We start from the raw sequence: 25579 nt of genomic DNA, 5'->3' as shown, positions 1-25579 counted from the left end.
CATAGTGACATGTTATAAGTGAGTGAGTTTAAGCAGTTGCATATTTCTCTCTCACACACACACACACACACACACACACACACACACACACACACACTGTTATGTATGTGCGTAATATATATGTGTGTGTGTGTGTGTGTGTGTATATATATATATATATATATATATATATATATATATATATATATATATATGTGTGTGTATGTGTGTACATAATGTACATATAAATATTTTTTTTATTTTTGAAGATATTAAGATTGATGACAGCTTGACTGTATTCAATACTGTTACGAGACAAGTACCACAAGCTGCCACCATAGGGAGCCCTTGTTCTCAGAAGTTATCAAAACCAGCTGTCAAATCTCCACAACCTAGACTGGTATCTGTCCAAAGTAAAAAAAAAAAAATATATATCCACAAGTGGAATGGAAAGTGTGCCAGAGGACACATGCCATCCCTGCTGGGCTTGATAAGAAACGAGCTTAGCAGTCACCACGAAGAATGAAATTTTGTATAATAAATGAGATCAGGAGCCATGAGATGAAATGCAATGATTTTATTAGCAGATGAGCACTGTTTCATAACACATGTAAAAATGAGTCGGCACTTATATACCAGTGCAATAGCTTATCAGTTAAGTCATTCATTAGAGAGATTAGCTTATCAATTAAGTCATTCATTAGAGAGATTCATGGTGGGAATGGAAAACTCATGGTGGATGGTAAGGGAATAGGAAAATGGTCTGTACAAGTCAGTCTTAGGTGGGCTCAAAGTAAATTCAGCAATTCATACCATGAAGCGGATGATCAAGGGTTGGAGATAAAGATTTGCCCCATCTCCTGTGTGATTGGATTAGAGTAAACCAACCAACCAATGGAAAGGAGCCTTTTCTGATTGGCTATACCTAGCTAATATGCCCAATAGGAGCGTTCCATGCCTCTCCATCTATTTCTCTGACGGCCCACTTTTCTGGCTCCCATCTCCATTATTCTTAGCCCTTACTTATTACTCAATACAGTAAGGTTTTTGATTCCTGTATTTAACTAAGACTATTACGATATTACGCAGTTGGTTCCTTACTGTGAACATTTGAGGGTCAATATATAAATGGCAATGTTGCCATTTTTTAAAAGTTTTTAATGTTTTCAATATATTTTCCTTGTTCCCTACTATAAATTAGGCAGATCTGATGAAGCCATGGCGAAAGAACGAAGACAAAACCTGTTCATTTACATGATACTCAACAGTACGATAATGTAGGTGGATAGGCATGGAATGCTCCTATTGGACAAACTAGCTAGGTCTAGCCAATCACAGAAGGCTCCTTCCCATTGGTTAGTTGGTTTACTGTGACCCAATCACACAAAAGATCAGGTGAATCTTTATCTCCAACATCCTCCTCATGGTGCGAATCACTGAATTTACCCTGAGCCCACTAATGGCTGACTTGTCAGGAACCGTTTCCTATCCCCTGACCATCCCCCATGAATTTTCCATTCCCACCATGAATTTCTGTAATGAATGACTTAATTGATAAGCTAATGCAGCCTTATACAAGTACTGACTCATTTTTACTTTTGTTATGAAATAGCACTCATCTGCTTAATAAAGTCATTGCATTTCATCTCGTGGCTCCTGACCTCATTTATTATACTGAATTTTGTTCTTCATGGTGTCTGCTAAGCTCGTTTCTTAACCAAGCCCAGAAGGGATAGCGTGTGTCCTCTGGTACACTCCCCTTTCTACTTGTAGAGAATTGTATTCATCGCTGTATCACAGAATCAAATATTCCTCTTCACAAAAAAAAAAAAAAAAAAAAAAACAGTAACTACAAAAGAAACGGATAGGACTCAGTAGTTCACATTTCACCAAGAGGATCACTGGACACAAGCAAATGCCTTATGTAGCTCGACTGAAGAAACTCCAGCTGTACTTGGTTGCATACCGCCTACTCAGTGGTGATCTCTGCCTGACATACAAGGCCATGTCCAACCCAGAATTGATGGACATGCTCCACCTAAAGAAAACCATATCGTCTCGATCCACACACTCCAGGGATCTAAACTTCACCACAACAATAAATATGACGTGCTGGAGGGATAGATTCCTGTCCCAGAGACTTCCCATGCTCTGGAACAAGATTCCAATCTACATTAGGCAGAGCTCTTCACTAACCCTCTTCAAGAGAAACCTTGATGAGTGGATGGGGAACAGAAAGTTTACCCCAGGGATCACTTCAATGGCTCTGCTGGACATAGGCACAGGGAACTAATCTAAGGGGGTGGCGAAAGCCAACACATTCCGGCTAGGCTTATAAATGCCTTCGGGCAGATAACCTAGTACCTACCTGTGAACACAGAATCACTTTATCTGCATTTCCAGACTGAGCGATTTACTTCATCAGAATAAGTAGCACTTAAACTGTTACTTTCTTGAAATTCAACCCAACCTAAACTCACCACACAGTGTCAATATTCAATCAAAATTTCCTGTGCATAAAACTGAGAGGTTTTATTTAATTTCATTTTTATTTTATTTATTTTTACTGTATCATAGTTCTCTCACATCTACTTACTGTGCTGACAACACTTTAGTTTCTTAATCAAGCAATTGTAAACTACTATGTAGAAATTGAGATGTATCCCGAAATGCTGTCTCTATTACTTTCATTATTGTTCCATTCACCTGGATCGTGGCTGGAAATGGTCCTTTGACCAGCCCGTGTACCAGTTAACAAAGAATTGATAGATAGAAAATCACATATTACATACCTTTCTTTCTGTGTATAGTTAATGATCTGTGTTGACCAAATGTTTTTCAATGTTCCTGGTCACTATTAAAATGTTTGGTAAATGTGTATTAGTATTTCAGGTAGTGTTCAGTGAACAAACATATTCTTTCTCTAGATCAGGTTCAAAATGTCTTAAATATTTGCAAACGAAATTAAGTTAATGAATGGCTATACAGCTAATAAGATGTTTTCCTTACAGTTTCCAGCACAGAGTTTGGCTTTGAACAAAGTTATGAAACATATCTACCTAGTGAAGGCAGTCAAGGCCAGGTGCCAGTTATTTTCTCAAAACCTCAGAAGTCATGTATCAGAAAGTCAAAAGCTTCATTGGAGCAAAAGAAACTTGGCTGTACCTACCCAGGTAATTTAGTTCTGTTTGCATTTATTAACACTTTAATTTATAGTACATTACTTGTACGGAATGTGGAATCTTTGTTTTAGGATTTTTTTTTTAACTGAAAGTAAGGTCTGTCCAAATAGTGCTGAACATTGTACATGACAGCGCTTGATTATGTTCTCACTTAATTTTTTGGCAGCTGTACAAAATATATTTAATCACACCTGTACTTACTGACGTGCTATATGCAGAATAGTACTGCAAGGAATAGGCTGAAAGATGCAGTTAATCAAATAAATGCTGTCTGTTGGGTGCGAATGGGGACAATAATGTGGTGGTGTGTTCTTAGTTGATAAGTAATGAGAACATCAGAGTTAGAGTAATAAAGGAAGGCTGTGTGTGTGTGTGTTTGTGTGTGTTGTAGGTAGACAGCTATGTCCTCACACATTAGTAATAAAATGCAGTGTTCTTGGTTTGAAGTGTTGTGCATGTTTGAATTTAGGGAATTTTCCTGATTTTAAGGGAATTTATATTTTTTTGAGGGGAAGTTTTAGTGTTGAGTGGATGGATGATTCAAAGAATCACTCACTTGATAAATTGTCCTGTATTCACAGTAACAATCGGTAAGCATTCACACTGTTAAGGCCTGGTGTGGAAAAAATCAGTAAATCACTAGTTGAGGGCCCATATCTAGTTTCTGTATATCTTTTTAACATGTGTCATATTCTACAGCTAAACTTAATTTTTTTTTTATTTTAACCTTTTTAAACAAGTTGTTGCACTTGTCTTACACTAGAGAAATCAGACTGCATATTTTGCAGTTTTGTCAGCATTTTTTTCTGATTCACTGCCAACAGTTACCTCCAGTTTGGACGTGGTCTACTGTGGGATGCATATGTTGAAACTTAATGTGAAGTAATTCTCTTGTACATTTTAAAGCACATCTCCAGTCATTTTTCAAGCTACTAGGAATGCCAGTGCCCACAAAATGCTTGCCTGCTATTGATCATGTATTATTCTTTTATATTCAGATCATCAAACATGCATATTAGATGCCAAACACATGCTGTCTTTCCTTTTTAATCCAAGTCCCACATGACTGCATTTTCACAGTTCATCCGTGGTGTGCGTGCATACCCATACCCTGTCTCTTTCTCTGTCAGTCTCAAAAAGTATACACGTGGAAAGATGTCACACAGGTTTTGTAGCAGAACAAACACCATTTTTTCTTGACCACAGACACACTTAGGCAGTGTTTTACTATACCTAACCCCTTTATTTTTGTTTTGAGACTAAGAGCTGGTACAAAAACAAGAGAAATATCATCAAGTTACATGTTATCTTGGGGCAATACAAGTACTTGGTTATTTGTAAAACCACTTTGTGTAGACTCTATTATTTTATTAGTACCTCCTTAAATTAAGTTTTCAAAAAGACAGAGGGGATTAAAGGGGATCACCGACCCCTATTACCATTACTGCTAGTATACTGAACTATGTAACAATCATGAATTTTCTGAATTTTATTGGTGTATAATAACGACTGTTTTAGCTGTAAACTAATGTATCAGTGGTTGATGTTGGACAGTTTCACAAGCAATTGGTTCTTTAAATTTCTAAGGAAGTTATGCCTGGACTTACATCTGTGATATAGTCAGCTACACATGTCTAACACAAGGTTCAATGTGAAATGAATTAACAATAGATAATTTGTGTTTTAAAACTGTATACAAAATACCATTCTCTCTTCACTAACTTGTATAACCTGTTGTTACCACTACAGTCCATTTGCAATTCAGTCAGTAGCATCGCGTTGTAAATAGATAGAACTTTTTTGTTCCAGGAAGACAAGTGCAAACAGATGTAACTTCACTGCTGACTTCTTATCACAGAGTTCTTAAGTTATGCTACAGAGATTCAGGGGGTATGTATAGTAAATCTTTGCCCAGTTTTACCCATCAAGCACAGATTTTAGGGTACCAAGTCTTTGACTGTATTGATCACTCTTATAGGTTCATAGGTTGGTACTGGGCTATCTGCCTGAAGGCATATATTAGCCCAGCCATGTTGTGCGGTATTCACCACCCCTTTAGTAGTTCCCTAGACCCTTGTACTAGCAGCTAGTAGCCTTGGCCCCTATCTAGTAGTGCTGTTGGTGTGATCCCCGGTATGAACTTTCTGTTACCCATCCACTCACCAAGGTTCCTCTTGAACAGTGATAGTGAGGGGCTCTGTCTTATGTAGATCGGGACCCTGTTCCATAGTAAGGGAAGTCTCTGCGAAGGGAATCTGTTCCTCCAGAATGTTCTATTCATTGTTGTGTTGAAGTTTATGTCCCTAGAGCGTGTAGCTCTAGTAGATTTGGTTTTGCTAAGATGGAGCATGTTCAACAATTCTGGGTTGGACATGGCTCTGTACGTTAGACAGAGATCGCCTCTGAGAAAGCGGTATGCAGCAGAGAACAGTCTTAGCTTTTTCAGTCATGCTGCATAGGGCAACTGTTTGAGGCCAGTAATCCTCTTGGTTAGGTACCTTTGTGGTCTCTCCAGCTGCTGGAGATGTCTAGCCAGGTACATTCCAATTGGTACATTGTACTCAATAATGGGTCTGATGAGGGAAGAGTAGAGGGGCACCATTGCATCTTTAGAGCTTGATGCGAACCCTTTCGTGATCAGATGGGTCGCATAGGATTTTCTAACCACTTTGGCAACATGGTTATCAAAGGAAAGCTGACTATCTACTTGGGTCCCTAGATCCCTTATTTCTTCTTCAGATTTCAGGGGATTACCTCCTATGTTGTAGTTTGCGGGTACTCTGTTTTTTCCAAAGGGGATTACTACGCATTTTTTTTCATTTAGCTTGAGACCATGGCTTTGACACCATGCATCAGTCTCATTTAGGCCCTTCTGGAAGATCTCCATGTTGGCCGGAGATTCTATTAGAGCACCCAGTTTGCAGTCGTCCACAAACTTAGTCAGCCACAGCCCTTCCATGCTTGCCTGTACATCTGAGAAGTATATGCCAAACAGGAGGGGCCCCAGGACAGAGCCCTGAGGCACACCACTCATTACTGGTCTGGATTTGGACATCGATCCCGCTACTCTTAGTTTATGGGATCTGTCTGAGAGCCAGTTTGCGATCCAGCTTGTGTCATAAGGGTTTATGACGGGGCTGGTGAGCTTATCAATAATACCTGAAAAAGTACAGTTTTGTACCTACCATAAGTGTAGATGTTCGAAGATCCACATTGCTGCAGTCCTTACATATGGGTAGTCCGCTGTCCTCGGTCGGCCCGAATACCAAAGTATTAGGCTGACGTCGGTCAAGGCGCTTAAAACTGACATCAGAACGTCAGGGTACAAAAGTGCATGACCGACGTCATATCCTCAGTCTTTTCTTGCCCCAGATGTCAGAAGGCCCTAAAAAGAAAGGCCAAAGCCAAAAAACAGCAAAGAACAACTAACCACCCCTGCACTAACCATATTTACAAAATTTACAACCCAAACCACACAACCACCTCTAACTACAGAGGGAAGGAGGGACTGCAGCAATGTGGATCTGAACATCTACACTTATGGTAGGTACAAAACTGTACTATGTTCTTCATCTCACATTGCTGCAGTCCTTACATATGGGTAGAATCCCAAAGCAGAGGTAAGGGAGGATGGCAAAACTATAAAGCATTAGGAGCTGCCAAAATGCCCTGTAAAATTGCAGTGGCAAACCAGCCCTAGATTTAGAGTAAAGTGGAAGGTGGTAATGCTTAGAGAAAGTATGCACTGAACTCCAAGTAGCTGCCTCCAAAATATCTTTAGTAGCCACCCCTTAAAAAGCTGTAGAAGTGGCAGTAGCCCTAGTGGAATGAGGCCTAATCCCAACTGGAATCTCCTTACCATGATGGGAATAACAGAAAGCAATACAAAACCAATCCACTTAGAAATAGTTTGTTTTGAAACAGGTTTGCCCTGAGAACCCAAAGCAAATGAAACAAACAACTGCTGAGACTGCCTGAACCCTTTAGTTCTGCTCAAATAATATCGCAACTGTCTGTGGATATCCAAAGTGTGCAAAATCTTCTCCCTTTATTTTGGGGGTTTGCATAAAAGTAGGCAAATGAATAGTTTGGTTTAAAGCCACACTAGAAACCACTTTAGGCATAAAGGAAGGGTTAGTACGGAAAGACACCCTATCCTTGTGGAAAATTAAGAAAGGCTCAACCGCCATAAGGGCCTGTAATTCAGAAACCCTTCTCGCAGAGGTAATGGCCAACAAAAAAGCAGTCTTCCATGATAAATATTTCAACTCGGCAGTAGCTGCAGGCTCAAAAGGTTGTAGAGTGAGTTTCTCCAACACAAAATTGAGATCCCAAGGAGGAGTAGGAGCTCTACGTGGGGGTCTTGTATTCTTTGCCCCTCTAAGGAATTGCTTAAACAAAGGATGAGAAAATAATGGCGGGTCACAGTCATAGTGAGCAGAAATTGCTGCAGCATGAACCTTTATAGAGGAGAAGGACAAACCTTTGTCCAATAACTCAGTAAGGTATTGAAGAGCAACACTTAAATTAGGTTTAGAAACATCAAAGTCCTTTGCTGTACTCCAAATTAAAAATCTCCTCCATTTATCTGCGTAAACTTTCCTTGTACTAGGCCTTCTGGCCTCCAAAATAACATTCAAAACTTGTTGTGGAAGCTGAGACCCTCCAGGGTTTAAAACAGAATATGCCAGGCTGTTAGATGTAGAGAGTGAAGTTTGACATTGAGTAAATGACCGTTCTCCTGAGACAGCAGGTGTGGAATCGAAGGCAAAGGCCATGGAGGCTCCAGAACCAGACTTCTCAGTAATGGGTACCAGTGCTGTCGAGGCCAATCCGGAGCTATTAAAATCATGGTTGGCTTGTCCTGTCTGACCTTCAGGAGTACCTTTGGGAGGAGAGGCAGTGGTGGAAAGGCATACACGTGAAGATTGCTCCAATTGAATGAGAGAGCATCCACTTTCCAAGCTGTGGGATGAAACCTTTTTGTGCAAAACTTTGGCAACTGGTAATTTAGTGGAGAAGCGAACAGATCTATGTCTGGAGTTCCCCATAACACTGTCAATTCTTGAAATACATGAGGATCCAATTTCCACTCGTGGGGATCCATAATTTGTCTGCTCAACACATCTGCTAAGGAGTTCTGTGCCACTGGCAGAAACCTTGCCTGAAGATTCAGCTGTAAACTGAGAGCAGTCTCCCACAAAATCATTGCTTGTCTGCATAGAGGGTATGAATGTGTCCCCTTGCTTGTTGATGTACCACATGACAGTTGTGTTGTCTGTTTGAATCAACACCTGCCCTGGAAGAAGTAAATCCTTGAAAGCTATCAATGCAAATTGGACTGCTAACATCTCCTTCAAGTTGATATGTAAATGTTGAAGTCTGGCAGGCCACGTGTCTTGTACCCATTTTCCATTTAGATGAGCTCCCCAAGCTTTGTCTGAGGCATCTATCGTTAGAATCTGACTCGCCTCTGGTCGGGTCACAGAGAGTCCCTTGTTTAGGTGACATTCCTGAGCCCACCACAAAAATTCCTTTTGAATGCAAGGTATTATCTGAATGACAGTGTCCATATCTTGGCAGTGTTGCGTCCATACATTTTGAGATACCATTGTAGCTTCCTCATATGCAGTTTGGCATTGGGAAGTACCAGAATACAAGATGCCATGAACCCCAAGGCTTGAAGGACTGTCCTTGCAGTCAGCCTGGACTGACGAGACAATTGATGGAAATAAAGAGAAAGATTCTTTGTTTGTCCGGGGTCAAAAGGCCATCTGGGATGCTGTATTCAGTCTCACACCCAGAAAGCACATATCCTGAGAGGGTACTAGACCGGACTTTATTTCGTTCACAGAATACCCTAGGCATCTTAACACTGCCATCACATACTGTAAATGATGAAGAAGTTCGTCCTTTCCTTGAGCCAGAATCAGGCAATCGTCCAAATAAGGATAGATTTGTATTCCTCTTAGCCTGAAGAAAGCTACTACTGGAGCCAGAACCTTCGTGAACACTCTGGGCGCAGTAGATAAGCCAAAGGGCAATGCAGAGAACTGATAATGAAAAGTCCCAGCCCGAAAACGCAGATACTTCCTGCAACTGGGCCTGATAGGAACATGAAGGTAAGCTTCCTTGAGATCCAGAGTCACCATCCAGTGATCTTTGCCCAGCAGAGGTAAAAGCTGTTGTAACGTCAACATTTTGAACTTGGGAATGTCCAGATAAGTGTTGAGGATAGATAAATCCAAAATTGGTCTCCACGTGTTCCCTTTCTTTGGTACTAGAAACAGGCGAGAATAAAATCCTAGGCCCACTTCTGGCAGAGGGACCGGTTGTATAGCTCCTATTTGAAGTAGCAGAGAAGTCTGTTTGTGAGCCTCTAGTCTTTGCTGAGGAGGAACGTCTGGCATGCCTTTGAAAGGGGGCAAGGTATGGAAATAAAACTTGTAACCTTGGTGTATGATATCCAATACCCATTTGTCCTGGGTAATTAAAATCCAATTTTCCTTGAAGAGTGCCAACCGTCCTCCCAAAGGTGCTGCCAGGCAAGAAGGATCTGGCAGCTGAAAGAGTAGGTCATTGGGCCTGTTTACGAAAGGACTGGCCCCTGCCCTCACTCAAGATTGTGCAGGTGAACTCCATGTTCTAGGTCTGAAGGAACTCTGAGCTCTGCCCCTACCACGTCTAGACCTACCCCTAGACTGAGACTCAGAAGAAGGATACGTCCACCCCTTAGCAGGCCAATTTCTACTAAACTTCGGAGGCTGAACTTGCAAAAAATCTTTAACAGTCTGCATAGACTTAGCCTTGTCCTCCATTTTCTTCAAGACTGACTCCACAGGTGGACCAAACAACACTTCAGACTGCAAAGGAGCATCCAAAATCCTTGTCTTAACATGGTCAGATAAATTCTGATCCTAAGCCAGGCGTGCCTGCGAAGAACTGAACCAGTGGCAGCCACCCTAGAAGAGGCCTGCACAGCATCAAAACCACACTGTAAAGAATGCTTACCCACCTGTTCAGAGACATGCACCAAATCTTGTAATTCTTTACACTCAATGCCTTCTGCCAGAGCATCCACCTTAGATTTCAATTGAGAAAGAAGAAAATTTTGATATTTCAACATATGAAACTGGCAATTTAAAGCCCTCATTGCTAAGGTAGAAGATGTATAGACCTTCTTTCCCCATCTATCCAAAGCCCTGGCCTCTTTATCTAGAGGAACCGGGTTCTTTACAACAGAGGCCCTGACACCCTTAGGTCCCTGACTAACAGTTTCTGGGTCCGCCCTAGGACTCTTATAGAGATATTTATGAGCCTCAGGCACCCTGTAATACCTATCTGGTTTAACAGGCGCAGGAGGCAGAGAATCAGGATTAAATGAAGCCTCTGAAAACACATCTTGCACAACATCCAGAACAGGGGGTATAGCTAAGGGCCTATGTTGAGGTAAAAACAAAAATTCCCTAAGCCTTTTCCGAGAATCAGAGAAGTCCTGACCTTCCCACTTAAAATGTTCCCTCATAGAATGAAGTGTCTCTGGAGGAGAAGCAGAAGGAGTGGAATCTTCTGCATCAGAATCAGAATAAGGAGAGTACTCCTGCAAGTCTTCAGTCAAGACTCTGAAACATCCAAGCCTGTACAAAACTTTCCAACTCTGGCTCCACCCTAGGCCTCTTATCAGGAGGGGGCAAAGAACCTCTAATCAGAGTAATCAAATCTTCTGCCATTTTAAGCATGTGCTTCTTAGGCACAGACCCTGCTGAACTAGGACTGACACCAACAGAAGCTAAGCCTGGCCTGCCTCTGGAAGAAGCCTTGGAAACAGAAGGAGAGGGTCTAACCACCCTGGGAAGGGAGGGGAGTACAGAAACCTGAGAAGCCCCTTCAGCCTGACCTGCCTGTTGAGAGGCCACATCCTGCAAAATTAAAGTCTCCCCCTGAGACTCCAGAGAAGCCTCCATCGGAACCACCGGTTCCACTGAAGCCTCTAAAGAACCGGCGTCCGGAACGGACGACTCATCTTGCCTAGGTTTAACCGCTTTGTCTTTGCGTGGAAGCGGGCCGGAGTATCCGACGGCATATTATAATTGCACCGCTCAAAACCAGCCTAGCACAATCCAACCTTCGCAATAGTGCGCTTATTAAACCTAGCACAAAGCGACACCCACGCCCTGCTCAGGCCCCAAACAAGGAATGCACAAAGAATGATAATCCCTATGCGGTATCTGTTTCCCACAAGAAATACAATTATTCACTTTTTCTGACATCCGGTAATACACTGAGGCAAGAAAAAAACAAAAAATTCCCCAACAGGGTACTTAGCCAACTTGGATTCGGTCTGAAACTCCGAACTCGAAAAATTTCAGAATACCGAACGGCACTTGCAACGCTGCTTCTGCATCGGACCATGCGGCAAAAAAGACTGAGGATATGACCTCGGTCATGCGCTTTTGTACCCTGACGTTCTGATGTCAGTTTTAAGCGCCTTGACCGACGTCAGCCTAATACTTTGGTATTCGGGCCGACCGAGGACAGCGGACTACCCATATGTAAGGACTGCAGCAATGTGAGATGAAGAACATCTCTTAAAACATAAGTTGGGACTGTGAGTATCTGTAGACCCACCAAAACATCACATTCTGTAAACAGGGACAGTGGCCCATTACTGCTGTTACAGCAAAAGCTGCTTACTGTACTGTAATCACAGATCTCAGACAGAGAAACTGCCTGTGTTTTAAACAGTACATTCGAGAAGACCTCCATTTTACTGTTAATTCTACACTTATGCCATCTGTCACACTGTGAAGAACTTCCTTCCTCTTCTTTCCCCAAACACAAACACAAGTATGCATATAACTATCCATATTCTGACATCTGAGATCTGAATCAAACTTCATGTATAGAACATCCTCTGCTGCTATGACCCTGTGATCTTGTGTTACCTCCTTTGCAGTGAATTCTAGGCATAGACTTTTGAATAGAGCCAAATCAAGTACTCCCTTAGAGACTATACTGATGTCGCTTCTGTTTGTTTGTGTCTTCCGGCTTTTCACGGTTAGGGGTCGCCACAGTGGAACTCCGGTCCGCTAATGATTGGCAGTTGATTTTTACGTACCGGCTTGCCAGGCCTGACGCACAACCTTCAATGAAGGTACGCCCATTCACGCATGTCTCCACGCAGAAGACGCTCTAGCTGAGAATCGAACCGGACAGCGTCTTACTGTGAGGCGACAACGCTACCGCAGCACCACCACCGCAATTATACTGAAGTCACTTTTAATTTACCTAAAAGAAAGCAAATGTAATGAAAATTATTATAGCCTTTCTGAAAAGTTCACGTTTACCAATCCTGTGTTTTTTTTTTTTTGTTTTTGAGTAGAAAGCCGGAGTATCTTTCAGATTGTTTTAGGTGACTTATTTGAAGGCTAATGTATACAACATAGTACTCAATAACAGGTCAAATCACTAAGGTACAAAGTGGTACAATGATTTCCCTAATGTGATTAGACTTGTCATTTAGAATTAGGTGGGATACTTAATATACGATTTTAGTATACACACACTGGTAAAGGTTTAAACTGTTGTCTGCTGGTAGTGGTGGACGTCTCACTTTGCTTGGAGAAGTTGGTTATGTCTTCTGCTTGCTCCATAATTCTAATAATGAAACCTACTGTATTTTAATAGAAAGTGAAAGTGTCATTACCAGCTGGCATTGGAAGAAATGGAATATGCAGTTAAAACTGAGTAATTTGATGGTGGCATTCATGACTCAGAAGAAAGACGATGCTGCTTTGTAGTTATTGACTAAATATCCAAGAAAGTTTTTATGCTTAAATTATCTGTGAAGTGACCATTAATCTGTGAGCAGTGAGAACTGAACTGTGGCAATTAACAGACTGGTTTACAGTCTATTTGAAGCATTTGAAAGTGATTGAAGTGGATGATGCATTTTGTTTGACCAGTGAATCACCATGGGATTTGCTAAATGCCAAATATTCAAGAAAAAGGTAGCAGATATGGGAAAACAAATGGAGCAGTTGACCCTAATGGAGGCTAAGACAAGGCGGTAAAATCTGAAACTTAGTGGAGTTCCAGAAAATGAGGAAGGGTCAGACTTGATGGGAAATGTGAAAAATAACAGGAGAGGAATGTATAATTTTGTAAAAGATATCCTTGACTTTGTAATGGTGATTCATTTGGCATTGTCAGAGTCAGATATGTCTGGCTAGACACATTTAATAACTAGAATACCCACAGAGATACCTTACTAAAAGCATATAGGCCTAAACAAGTTGTCCTACATGGACGCCCTGCCACTGTACTCTGTTTCCTACTGTATCTGGCATACAAGGCATCCTCTGACTCAATACTGATGGACCTACTGCACATTAGTAAGTCAAATGGCATCAGAAATACTCGATTAAGGGATCTAAACCTCTTTTGCAACATTAACAGAATGGTTTAGAGGGACAGGTTTATCTCCTAGAGGATACAGCTGGTCAGCAACAGACTGTCTGTGTAAAATGAAGCTCATCCCTGTCCATATTCAAGCACAACTTATGGATGGGAAATGAAAATTTGCCCAGGACTGCCTCCTGTGCTACTAATGGACAAAGGCAGCTCCTAAATGCTTTATTCCGTGCTTGGGTCCCCTCATATTATCTGTGGTATGATCCCAGTTATTCTCACTAGAGATAATATATAATTATCATGGAATGATTAACGCCAATTTAACACCTAATGAGATAGGTCAATTCAAGCACAAAAAGGAAAATGAACTAGGCTTAACGTGGCTGCAAGGGCAGCTAGCCTAGTACTTACCTATGAACCTATATAGGAAGTGCTTGTCAATTTGGGCAGCCTAGTAAAAGTTTATTAATGACAGGGCAACTGGTGTATGTGGAGCATGATTATTTTGTGGTGACGTGGAAACATTGTCTGCAAATAAAGAGTGTAAGTGAAGAAGGCCAATTATAAACTGACATTAACTACTATTTCCTGCTGTAATGAAAGTGTTTTAGATGGTAACAGTTTTAATTTCCAAGACACAAGTGCAAATTTTGAAGTAGTGAAACTGAATGTTTGACAATTCGGACTTGCATATATGAAGTTCAAGACTGCCATATCTTTGCATGCTCCCTTTTCTCTGAGGTAGGACAGTTTCAGAGTTAGCATGTATAATTAGTGGGGTGCAGGGGATAAACCTGTTGGTATTCACAATTCTTTAATTCTCTGTTTTGTAATTCTGGGACTCACAATTATGGTTCTTGGAATTACAGCAAAGAGACATTTTGGATTGGTGTTGTGCTGATTTTTTGAAAATCTGATAAAGTAAAAGCAAAGATAAAGGTATGGATGGTTAGACTGGGAGACACTTGATATTGATGGAGAATAGAGGATGAGTGGGAAGAAAGTGAGGATTATGCAGAGAAACAATTATTTGCATGTGCAGTCCCTGAAACAAGGTAGTTTGAAAGACTTGACAGATTCGACCTGAATCCACAGACTATGTAGTATTTTTAATGACATGTTGTAGGTTAGCAGAATGTTAATCCAGTATACTATTTGAAAAAGGTATATTTTGGCATTACTGTCTTGTAAGTGGTTATTTCTTAGTTTATAGATTGTTTAACATCTAACGTTAGTATTTTCAAGTTGCTAATTTGATGATGGTGAAGTGTAGTTATATGACAACAGTTATGACACTTCAAAATCATTCAAGTAATTTAGAATATGGCACAGTATTTATTAATATGAAAAGTTAATTCCAGGTTTGACCTGGAGTATAGTGAGGTATTAACCGTATGAGTAATTAACTATTGCAGTGGGGGTAGAGTTCACACAATGGTTAAGGTCTTTACTTCACCTATATAAGGTACAGGGTTAGATTCTCACCTCTGGTTATTGGCTAGGCTTGTAATAATGTACAGATTGATGGTCTAGTATTTACCTTTGAACCTATGAATTAAGTGATAATTATTACCCTTACTGTAATTGTTTGAATATTATAGGATATGGCAAAGTATTAATCATGGAAAAGTGAATATTAGGTTTGTACTATGAATGTGTTGAAGTATTAACCATGCAGCAAAGTAATTTCTGTACTTATATGACTAAATAAATATAACATTTATTGACATTTTTAAGAATTTTAGAATGTGATGAAACATTAATCACTGAAAATGCCACTAAGTTTGAATTGAGGTTATGCTGAAATATCAACCATACTTTAAGATGATGCTTAAATTTCTGAACTAATTAAATTATAGTAGTATTCATTGATGCTGCAGCACAAGAAGTGTATTTGGTTTCCACGGGCAGCAGAGGAGAGAACCACCACTATGTGAATATATTCTAGAAGATAGCCCATTTCTCAGAGGTCCTGGAGACCATAGATTGCACCCACATTGCCAACAAGGCCCTGTCCTACTCCACAAAGTATCCAGTTTGTCAGCTTGAAAGGCTTCTACTGCAACTGCCAGTTGGTGTGAAATGTACAGGGAATTGTGTACTGTGTCTCAGCATAATCCAGACAGTTCTCATTACTTCCTTTTCTTGTACACATATGTCTTATAACATGCTACCTTCCTTATCCCCTTCTTCTCGTGTTTGCTTCTTGCTACCCTTCCCTCCACTCTTCTTAAACAATGGGAAAATGGGAACATGTCCGTCGAAAAAAAAATGTCCATCTCCCCATCTTCCCTTCAAATTACTTGTGTGCGTTCCTCCACTTGCCCATATCCCTGGTTGTCCTATCGCCTACTTTCCTCACCATTTCAGTGGTGAAATGAATTAACACTTTGCTGTGCTGGTCTTATGCCTCCTGCTCACAGGATCTCTGCTGTGAAGTGCTTCCTATCTCCTGTGAATGCACATGGGTGTCAGGCTTGCCACCTTAAATATGTTTTTCGTCTTGGTCATGTGACTTCACATGGCCCAGCCACAGCAGCAGCATTCTAACTGTCATCAGTGTAGCTGCCTGCACTGTGCTGGAACTAGTACATATCAAAGCAACATCAGGCCACATCAGAGTAATTCCTCTGCAATGTTTAACACAGCTGTGTCACATTATGGATCTTTCTGAATACTATCCCATATTGTAAGACAACATATGGTCTTAAGAAATCAGGAGATAGATCAGTGCAGTTGAGACTGTGTAATTAGTATTTTCTAGTAAGCATACATTGAGTTAAAAGCAAAATGTTTGATTTCTTATAGATAAGCTACACTAAATTACTTACATTGTATTTAAATGTGAATGATGAAAGCTGTGTTTGAATTTGTTAGTGGGATGCAGTTGGAGGGCAACTAACTGATGATGATAAACATAATAAGTATTTTCCAAGAGCATATAAATTAAATGAAAACTGGCTGAACTGACTGGAGGAGTTTTTCTTGGACCTATTATGTATAAGATGGCAGAATGTGATGATAAGAATGTGGAAGAAGTGTGATGAATAAGATTTTACCAGATATGCTGATTATAGTTTAGGTGACTGGATATGGTGCCATGTTGGAAGTTCAGAAAATCTGTAATAACAGAAGTTAAAACGGGCCCTACGTCCATTGTTGGCTGGATTGATAGGTGGATAGGATGAAGTCTTGCATGCAGGGGCGTGACGCACACTGGTAGGTGATGTTAGTGAAGCATAAATCAAATGTGGGTATGAAGATACCCATCCTACCTGATTCCTGATACGTATCCCTATTCTATTCTACTCTAATCTCTACCACTGCTTCATTTCATCTCTCTAAAATTCCTTTGCCTAAATACATGTAGTGTATTAAATGAGCATACATTTATTGTTTTTGCTAATATCGTATAAGTGATTGACTCAGCTCATATATTTCAAGATATGTAAAATCTTGCCTTGCTGTATATTGAATGTTACACTGTTGTTCTCATATGCTGTACTAATACATTGTATATTATCTTTCTGTATGGAGCTTTTCTCCTCGGGCCTCCATTGAAAACGGGCTACCTTGGCCCAATGGACTTTCCCGGTTAACAAACTGAAATAAGTAAGTAAGTAAATAAATAAATAAATAAGATTGTTGTTATGGCTGCAAGCAGAATTTAGAAAATGAGTGGAGTGCAAAAGTTATACCAGGCCTGCTGATTTTACTTTATTTAGCTGGACAAGGTTGCTTTGTGAGAGGTTTATTTAAATAATGGTGATAAAAATGGAAGTAGATTCCATCAGGCTAAAGGATGGTTGAGGTAATGGATTAGTTGAAGCAGGGACATGTCATATACTAGTGAAGAGACTAAGTATAAACATTAATGAAAATGTGTTGACTTTGTTATGAATTGTATAACATGGATGCTTTGTTTTGAAAAGAAAGACCATGCCCTTGGGACTGAGTAACAATAAAGTTTTAAGGGTAATTAGATAAATGCATAGCTAGGGCTGATGTAGAGAGACAGAGCTAAAACTCTTACTGTGGCACAGGCAGCCAATGTTTGATTAGTGGATTGGATACTTAATGGCACTCGCAGAGTTGGATGGGTATTCCTGTCGATTGTAGGGGGACCAGGGCACAGTCTTTTGGGGGAGGGGTGGCATTGCAATGAGTATGCTCTGTGCAAGCTTATGGCAGACCAGTCTACTGCCTGGATGTAGTACTCATTAGCGAGTGCATGGCAGTATGTACTTACAGGAGGCAGGCACTGTGTGTCATCCAGTGATGCAGGCAGCCCATTCCTCTACCTGGATGTGAGGTTATGCGTTTGGCAGAAATGCTTTTGTTGCAAGAATGCCAGTGAAAGCTTAAATTCCATGATGATTGTCTGAATGATAGCTCCTCCGAAGGGTTCTCATGCTAGTGGATCTGGGGATTCTGCACCACAAGGAAATAAATAGGATATGTAGTCTGACGGAGAGGCTTGATGGGTGGCAGGCAGAAAAGGAGAAAGTACCTAGAAAAAAATAGATGATGATGATGGAAACTGCATGAAATTTGTAGCATGGTATAATTAAGATAGGAAGAGTAAAGGAGCCATAGAAGATTTTTTTTGTAACTGAGTGTCATCACATATTACTTCGAGAAATTTGCTGCAATATTTAATATAGTTAGTAGTCATACAGCTGTTTTAGTCTTCGTTTTTTTCCATTTGGTTCATAACTAACATTTATTGTTTACATTTTTCCTGTTGACAATATCATTATGTTTCTGAGTCAAATCATTAATGTGTTCTTGTGAAATAACCAAAAATAATACTTTTTTCCCTGAAAAAAATATATTCTGTCATTTTATGTCACAGAAAAATACTAATATTTTACTTGTCCTGACAGATATTTGAGATTGTGTTGTTTACTTTTATTAAATGCTATTACATTGAGCAAAAAAAAAGTGGGGTTTTTTATATCCTAAAATTTTTCATAAGTTAGAATATATTGAAGATTAAAAATGCTAGTATCGTTTTAATGTTTGGATGAAATTATGGTCAGAATGGCCATTTTAAAATTGATAATCTGTGGAATTTACAAAACAATTAGTTGAAAACAGAAGTATAGTTTTCAGTTCCATTTATAGTAAAACTAAACAAAAGCTAGCAAAAACATAAGAGTTTGTATTTCTGTATAAAAGTATGAATATATGGCGATGTAATTTGAGGACTAAAACAAGTATCCCTGGGATTCAGAAAATTTCATACCTCCTTTGCTAATTGCCTGATATTGGTTGGTTACTTAGCACAACAGAGAGAAATTCCAGTTCAGAGACATAGTGTAGCCACAATGAGAAAGGCCTCATAAGCCACTCAGGACCATAACTCTGACTACAGGATATCACTGTCAGGCTTGATAGAGTTAGACTTCTCCCTAGTAGCCCATGCATGGTATTAGCAAAGGCATGCCATACAGGCTCATGCAAATGTGCATACACACACACACACACACACACACACACACACACACACACACACAGTCACTCTCTTTCTCACTCACACAAACACACACACATACACAGTCACTCTCTCTCACACACACACACACTCTCTCTCTCTCTCTCACACACACACACACACACACACACACACACACACACAGTCACTCTCTCTCGCTTTCTCACACTCACTCACTCACTCACTCACTCACTCACTCACTCACTCACTCACTCACTCACTCACTCACTCACTCACTCACTCACTCACTCACGTACCAATACACCCAACAGCCTCTGTCTAAACCTCATAGTGCAAAGACCCAGGCAGACATACACGGACATTCTTTCAACCTCTTTTATGCCTGTACAGAGGCACGCACACACCATACTTCTTAACTGTCCAGATTTTTGCGTCATATTGTTGGTTTGTTCCTCATAAAATTTGTGTTTTTCTGGCAAATCACTGGGATGCTCAGAGCATTGAAGTCACTGAATGACATACATTTGAGTTTGACTTCATATCCTTCAGAAAATGCATATTAACACAATCCCTGTTATGCTAGCAACTTTCTCAGTTTATAAGAACAATATTTAAAATCTGTACCCATTTTTGGGCCTTTGTCTCCCGCATTATCTCAAGATTTGCCTAGATTTCTAGTACTAAGAAGTTGAGAGGTATGACACACATATGCATACACACACACACACACACACACACACACACACACACACACACACACACACACACACACAGCTGTACCTCCATAGCTCCATTATACTTACCTGTACCACGAGTACTTGGATAGAAGTGATTGAGTGACTGCTGTCTTTTGAAGGCATTCACTTTTCCTCCCAGAGTTAATTTTTACTTGCTGTAGTGATTCAAGTGGACTCCTCGAAAATTTGTAAGAGAAGAGCACATGACTAAGTAACATGCATTAGCATGACACTTTGCCCACGAGACTGCTGGCCATGCTGAGGTCCCCATGAGGGGAAAACCTTATGGCTGTGGAACCCTTCATTATTTTCCATGTGGACAGGATTTCCCTCAGGACTAACCCTTCCTTTATGCCTAAAGTGTCCAGTTTGGCTCTCAATCAATCCATCCACTTGCCTACCTTCTTCCCTAATCCTCAAAATAAAAGGGAAAGGATCCTGCACTCCGTGGACATGCACAAACAGCGCAGATTCTACCTTGATCGGACTAAGCCCTTCAGAAAATCTGACCAGTTACTAGTCAGCTTTGCAACAAGGGCAGAGGGCAAGACCATTTCAAAGCAAACAGTTTCCAAATGGATAGCACATTGCATCCATTTATGCTACAAGCACCATGGAAACCAACCCCTCAGGGGATCAGAACACATTCCACTAGGGCAACTTCTATATCTACATTATTCCTCAGGGGAGTCCCCTCAGTAGCAGAGCAGTCTCAGTATCAGAAAGTGTTAGCATGATGCAATGCAAGGTAAGTCTTTTTATTATTTTTATATGTTGAGGCATAACAAAAATGACATAAATTTTCACTTTTTATTTCAACAAAATTCAAAGTGTTTTATAGATAATAGTGCTAGTATTATTTCCTGACGTTTTCATGAAAATGTTGAACCTTTTTGGAGACTGTGGCTTTTTTATACATAGAGCAAAAATATCCAGTTAAAAGGTTAATATTTGAGCACATGTATTTGATGTTGAGTAGTTTACTCAGTGTTTGGGTAGTTAAAATCCCCTATAAGGGTTGTATTTTTGTTGACTTTTAAATTATAGAGTTAACCAACAAGTCTTTAAGTTCTGTAGTAGACATAGAAGCTGCATGTTAACATTTTGCTATACTTAATGCAGATTCCCTTCGTCCCCCATAGCATTAAAATTAATATTTGCATTTTTCCTTCCTTTGCCATATACATACATAGAGTAGACCCTTCTTCTTTTTACTTGTATTTATACTTCCACCTTTTCTGTCTTACCTTTCTTATTTGCATTCTAATCTTGTTTCATAATTTCTTAGGATTATACTAGGCTAATGGCTATGCAGTCCAAATGTAACCCACAAATATGATTTATATATGATGTGATTTGCTGACTGTTCTTTCCATAAAAGACATATGAGTAAGACCAGAGGTGAATTTCTGATTACCCATCCATTGTTCCACGTTGTGCTTGAATAGAGCTAGGGCAGAACTCTGCATCATATGGATGGGGAGCCTGTTCCAAAGAATGGGAATTCTCTCTGAGAAACACATTTGTGTCTTCAACATGTCCTATTTATATCACAAGCAAAACTTAGGGCTTTTGATCTTGTAGTTCTGATGCTGTTTGTTTTGCAGATGTGCAGGGTCCAGGGATGGCTTGTATGTGAGGCAAAGATCACCTCTCAGAAGTCTGTATCTTACTGAGTAAAGAGAGAGAGAGCTTTGAGGTGATCAGTATAGGACCTTGTGTTTACACCCTGTTTCCTTTTTGTAAGGAACCTTTGTGGATGATGATCTTTGTGTTTCAGTGTTGCAGTCATCACTCTTGGGTTATCTGTCTGCAGGTAGCCCTCACTTGGCCCGAATACCAGAGACTTAGTATTTCTGTGTCGGTTGCTGTTGCTCCAGGACTGACGTCAGGTCTCCAGGGGTATACAAACAGGTAGCCGACACCATTACATTGGTCTTTCTTGCCGAGGAGCCTGAAGCAGAAGCAGTTCATAAGTGCTGGTCGGCTGCTGCCTGAGTTTTCGTTTACGAATTGAATTATCCTGAAGTCTTCTAAAGCTAAGTACCCCAATCCTTTTTTCTTGCTCTAACTGATATCAGAAAAAGTTAATAATTGTCTTGCCTGTGGAAGGCAAATATCACACCGAGATTTTCATTCTTACTGCATCACCTGTCTAGGCCCAGACCACGACGTACCTCGCATTCAGTTTTGTGCCTTGTTCAACACCCAAACCATTCGTCGTCGGGCCCTTATTGTCACTAAATACTTTCGTTCTCGATCTCCGTATTCCTAAATGACTTCGATAAGCCATCCGACTACCGATTTTCTGAAAAAATGTAAGGATAAAGACAGAGCGAACAGGTTCAAAACTGCCGACGACACTTCCGTTAGGCTAGTCACCAGTTCGCCAGTACTCAGTGAAGAGCTTTCGCAGTTCCTGATGCCCGCTTCAGTGGATTTGCAGGCCTCTACCAAGACCCGTTCAGAGTCCAGCATGCTGCAAGACTCTTCTTCGACTATGGAACTGGTGGATGTCTCTATCTTGGATGGGTCTGGAGCCGCTGAGCAGGCACTGGCTTCGGAGGAAGCTCTTCATACTACAGATGTGCGACACAAACCAACTACTTCAGTTCTGTCTAAAACTACCAAGTTTCTAAGGCCAAGAGTACACACTACACCTAGAAAACCGACAACCAAAGCGCATGCAGCTCCCTTGCCACAAAATAAAATGTTTGGAATGGCTGAAGATGTTGTTATGCTGATTAGGGGAAGTCAGCCTTCCCCTGCTATGACAAAGAACCATTCCCCAGCAGATGTTCAACAGACCAAGAGTCCGACGACTCTGAGGTTTCTGATTATGAAGACATGCCCTTATCTGCTTATGGGGATTCAGATGCAGACTAATCCATTCCCTCTGCCTCTCCTCCAGAGGATTTTTCTTTTGCTGAAACCTTACTTTAAGAGAGCATTTCCAGTGGGAATGCCAAGATTATCCTCAGTCCAAAAAGAGACTCACAGAATTTCTAGACTTGCCACAACACAGGCCTTTAGCAATACCACCAGTCCTGGAAGTTGTTGATAATGTCCTTATGGAATCTAGTCTTACTCCTGATACTTTACCCCCTGCCCCTAGGAAACCAGATAGGTACTACATAGTGCCTGACTCTCACAAATTTATTTTCAAAAATCCTACTGCTGACCCAGAGATCATTTCCCAGGGGCCTAAGGGCATCAAGGCAACTACAGCTAAGAATCCCACCCCTTCGGATAGGGATTCCAGAGCTTTGGTCAGATGAGGTAAGAAAGTATATACCTCTGCAACTCTTGCCATTAGGGCTTTGACTTGTCAGTTTCACATGCTGAAGTACCAACAACATGTTATGAAACTTGTTAAGCAAAAAATAGCTACATTTACAGATTATGCAGAAAATAAAGAATTGCAAGAGCGTATGCATTCTGCAAACCAAGTTAGCAAGCATACATTGCAGGGTGGCTTTGATGCCCTAGAAGCATCTTGCAGGGCAGCAGTCACTGGTTCTGTACTGAGAAGGCATGCTTGGCTTAAGTTACTAGACGCTCCTTTGAACAAGGACAATCTGTTTGACACCAAAGCAGTAGAGGTTCTTAAAAAAATGAAAGAAAAGCTAAATCTATGCAGACAGTCAAAGAATTCCTGCAAGTACAGCCTCCTAGATTCAGTAGGCATTGTCCCTCAAAACAATGGCCCTTTCCAGGCCCCTCAAGGCCATCTCAAACTGGACCCAGGGGAAACAGACCACTCAGACTACAGTCTCAGGGTATGCAGAGATCTAAGCACTGGAGTGCCTCCACCTCTAAAGCAGGGAGTGCTAAACCACCCCTTTCAGAAAGAATTCCCAATGACTGCTCAACTCCACTTCCCTCCTCTGCCCAACTGCTTGTGCCCCTAGGGGGAAAACTTGCCTTTCATGCAAAAAACTGGATTCCCATCACCAAAAAACAATGGGTCCTCAACATTGTATCCCAGGGGTACAAATTTTACTTACACTCACTGCCAACCCCAAAAGGATTCCCAGACCTCCCTCTAAAGAAGTGGGCAGAGCCTCAAAACCACGTCCAGTCCCTGCTCTTTATAAGGGCAATTCAGCCTGTTCCTGCAGAACAGATAGGTCAAGGGTTCTATTCCAGACTTTTCCTGGTACCCAGAAAAGAGGGCACTTGGTGCCCAATCCTGGATCTTTCTGTCAAAGGAAAAAACTTCAAAGACCAATTCACGTAAGGTTCAAGTATGGCACCCTTTATTAACTTGCAGCAAGGAGACAAAGCATGCAGGCAGAATGATTTGCCTGGATTACTAGTGAGCAGTATGCTACTTTTATACAGTTCTATGAAATGTTACTATTCTATTGTTGACATAGTTAGACACAGCTTTCTGTATTACTCTACAGAAAATGTTACTTAGATTTCCTGCTGACATGTTCAGATTTAAAACTCACTATGTGTTACATAGAAAATGTTACTTAGATTTCCTGCTGACATAACTGAATTATTGTTGATTTACAAAAACATTTGAGAAAAACAACCTGGCCTTGGGGCTTATTTTTAGCCCACCACAATCTTTCACTTCTTCAATTGTGCAGTTCTAATATATGTGTGTTACATTTTGCCTGGATTCAAGCTACATTTCTAGCTTAGGTACAAGTAATGCTGACTACGGTTTATACTTTCAAGCAGCCTTTGTTTTCATTATCAATAGCTTCAGCGCTGTGTACTTTCTCATGGCATAAGCAGAAAACCAATAACTCTTTGTTAAGTCTCATGACACTAGTAGAAATGAAACACTTCTTATTATTTTCATGACATTAGCAGAAATCAAATGCTTCTTGTTAATTTCCATGGCATAAGCAGATCATAGCTGTGCATATTTTCATGACATAAACAGGATTGGAATGTCTCTAGTAGCTGTGCAGATTCATGCAGTGTGAACAGAATAAATGTATTAACTCTTTTAATCCTTGAATGCACTAAGCATGCATATTACTAATACATATTTTTCTAACATTTCCCCCCTTTTAATACTTTTATTCTACTTTCAAAATAAGCATAAACAATTTTTTCTTCCCCAACCTCTTCCTGCTCAGGATTTGCAGTTAAGAGAGAGTCATTCAGTTTAAACTTATGAAAGCATTTTCAATTTTTCAACAATTCTTCAAGTTCAGCACCTTGGTATAAGGTTTCTGAAACTGACATGTCTATAAAGTCTTTAATCAGTCTTTTCATGTAGGGGATGCAGCAGCACACACATACCACCAGCAGGATCATTCCTACACAGATGGCAATCAGGATGTTCATTAGGATACTGCCCCACCCCCCAAACAATATCTGGAAAAAGTCCATCAATGGATTTGGTCCTGGCTTGGTCATAGCCGACACCTGCTGAATTATCTCAAGGTGATTGTCTGCCTCGTGTTTGTGGTCAGGAATATATGAACAGCACTCCTCCTGGATTAAAGCGCAATTACCTCCTCTCGCCGCTAGGGTGAAGTCAAGAGCCATGTGGTTTTGAAGCACTACAGTTCTCATGGCAGTCAGTTCATCAGTCACCAATTCTAGAGTGGAAAAGGTTGCATTGCTCATTATTTCGAGAAGTTTAGACAGTTTTCTCAGTTCCCAGATTGATTTTGTTGCTCCATATGCTGGCAATACACCTGCCCACGAGATGAAGGTATCACCCAAGTCCATATGCAACAGTCCATTTTTCCCTAGGCCCACAGCATAATGTTTTTTCCAGCCCACATTGATTTGCCTCACTGGGTTGACAGGTTTCGATTTCTCATCGAACATTCCGA

At 40.6% G+C, this 25579-nt stretch overlaps 1 protein-coding gene across 2 annotated transcripts in view; it reads left to right on the top strand.

Moving 5' to 3' along the window:
* The window catches only part of ZFP64 (ZFP64 zinc finger protein), a 332799-nt gene that overhangs the window by 161971 nt on the left and 145249 nt on the right, over positions 1-25579 (top strand). For both annotated transcript variants that reach the window (XM_044090028.1, XM_044090029.1), the window contains exon 3: positions 2991-3152. In XM_044090028.1, coding sequence (XP_043945963.1) covers positions 2991-3152 — 162 coding nt within the window. The remainder of the gene's footprint in view (positions 1-2990; positions 3153-25579) is intronic.

The sequence above is a fragment of the Protopterus annectens genome, chromosome 12.part0 (genome assembly GCF_019279795.1).
Source record: "Protopterus annectens isolate FY-2018-M chromosome 12.part0, PAN1.0, whole genome shotgun sequence".
Taxonomy (NCBI): domain Eukaryota; kingdom Metazoa; phylum Chordata; order Ceratodontiformes; family Protopteridae; genus Protopterus; species Protopterus annectens.
The sequence above is the reverse complement of the archived record's forward strand: the minus strand, read 5'-3'. Positions and strand labels throughout refer to the sequence as shown.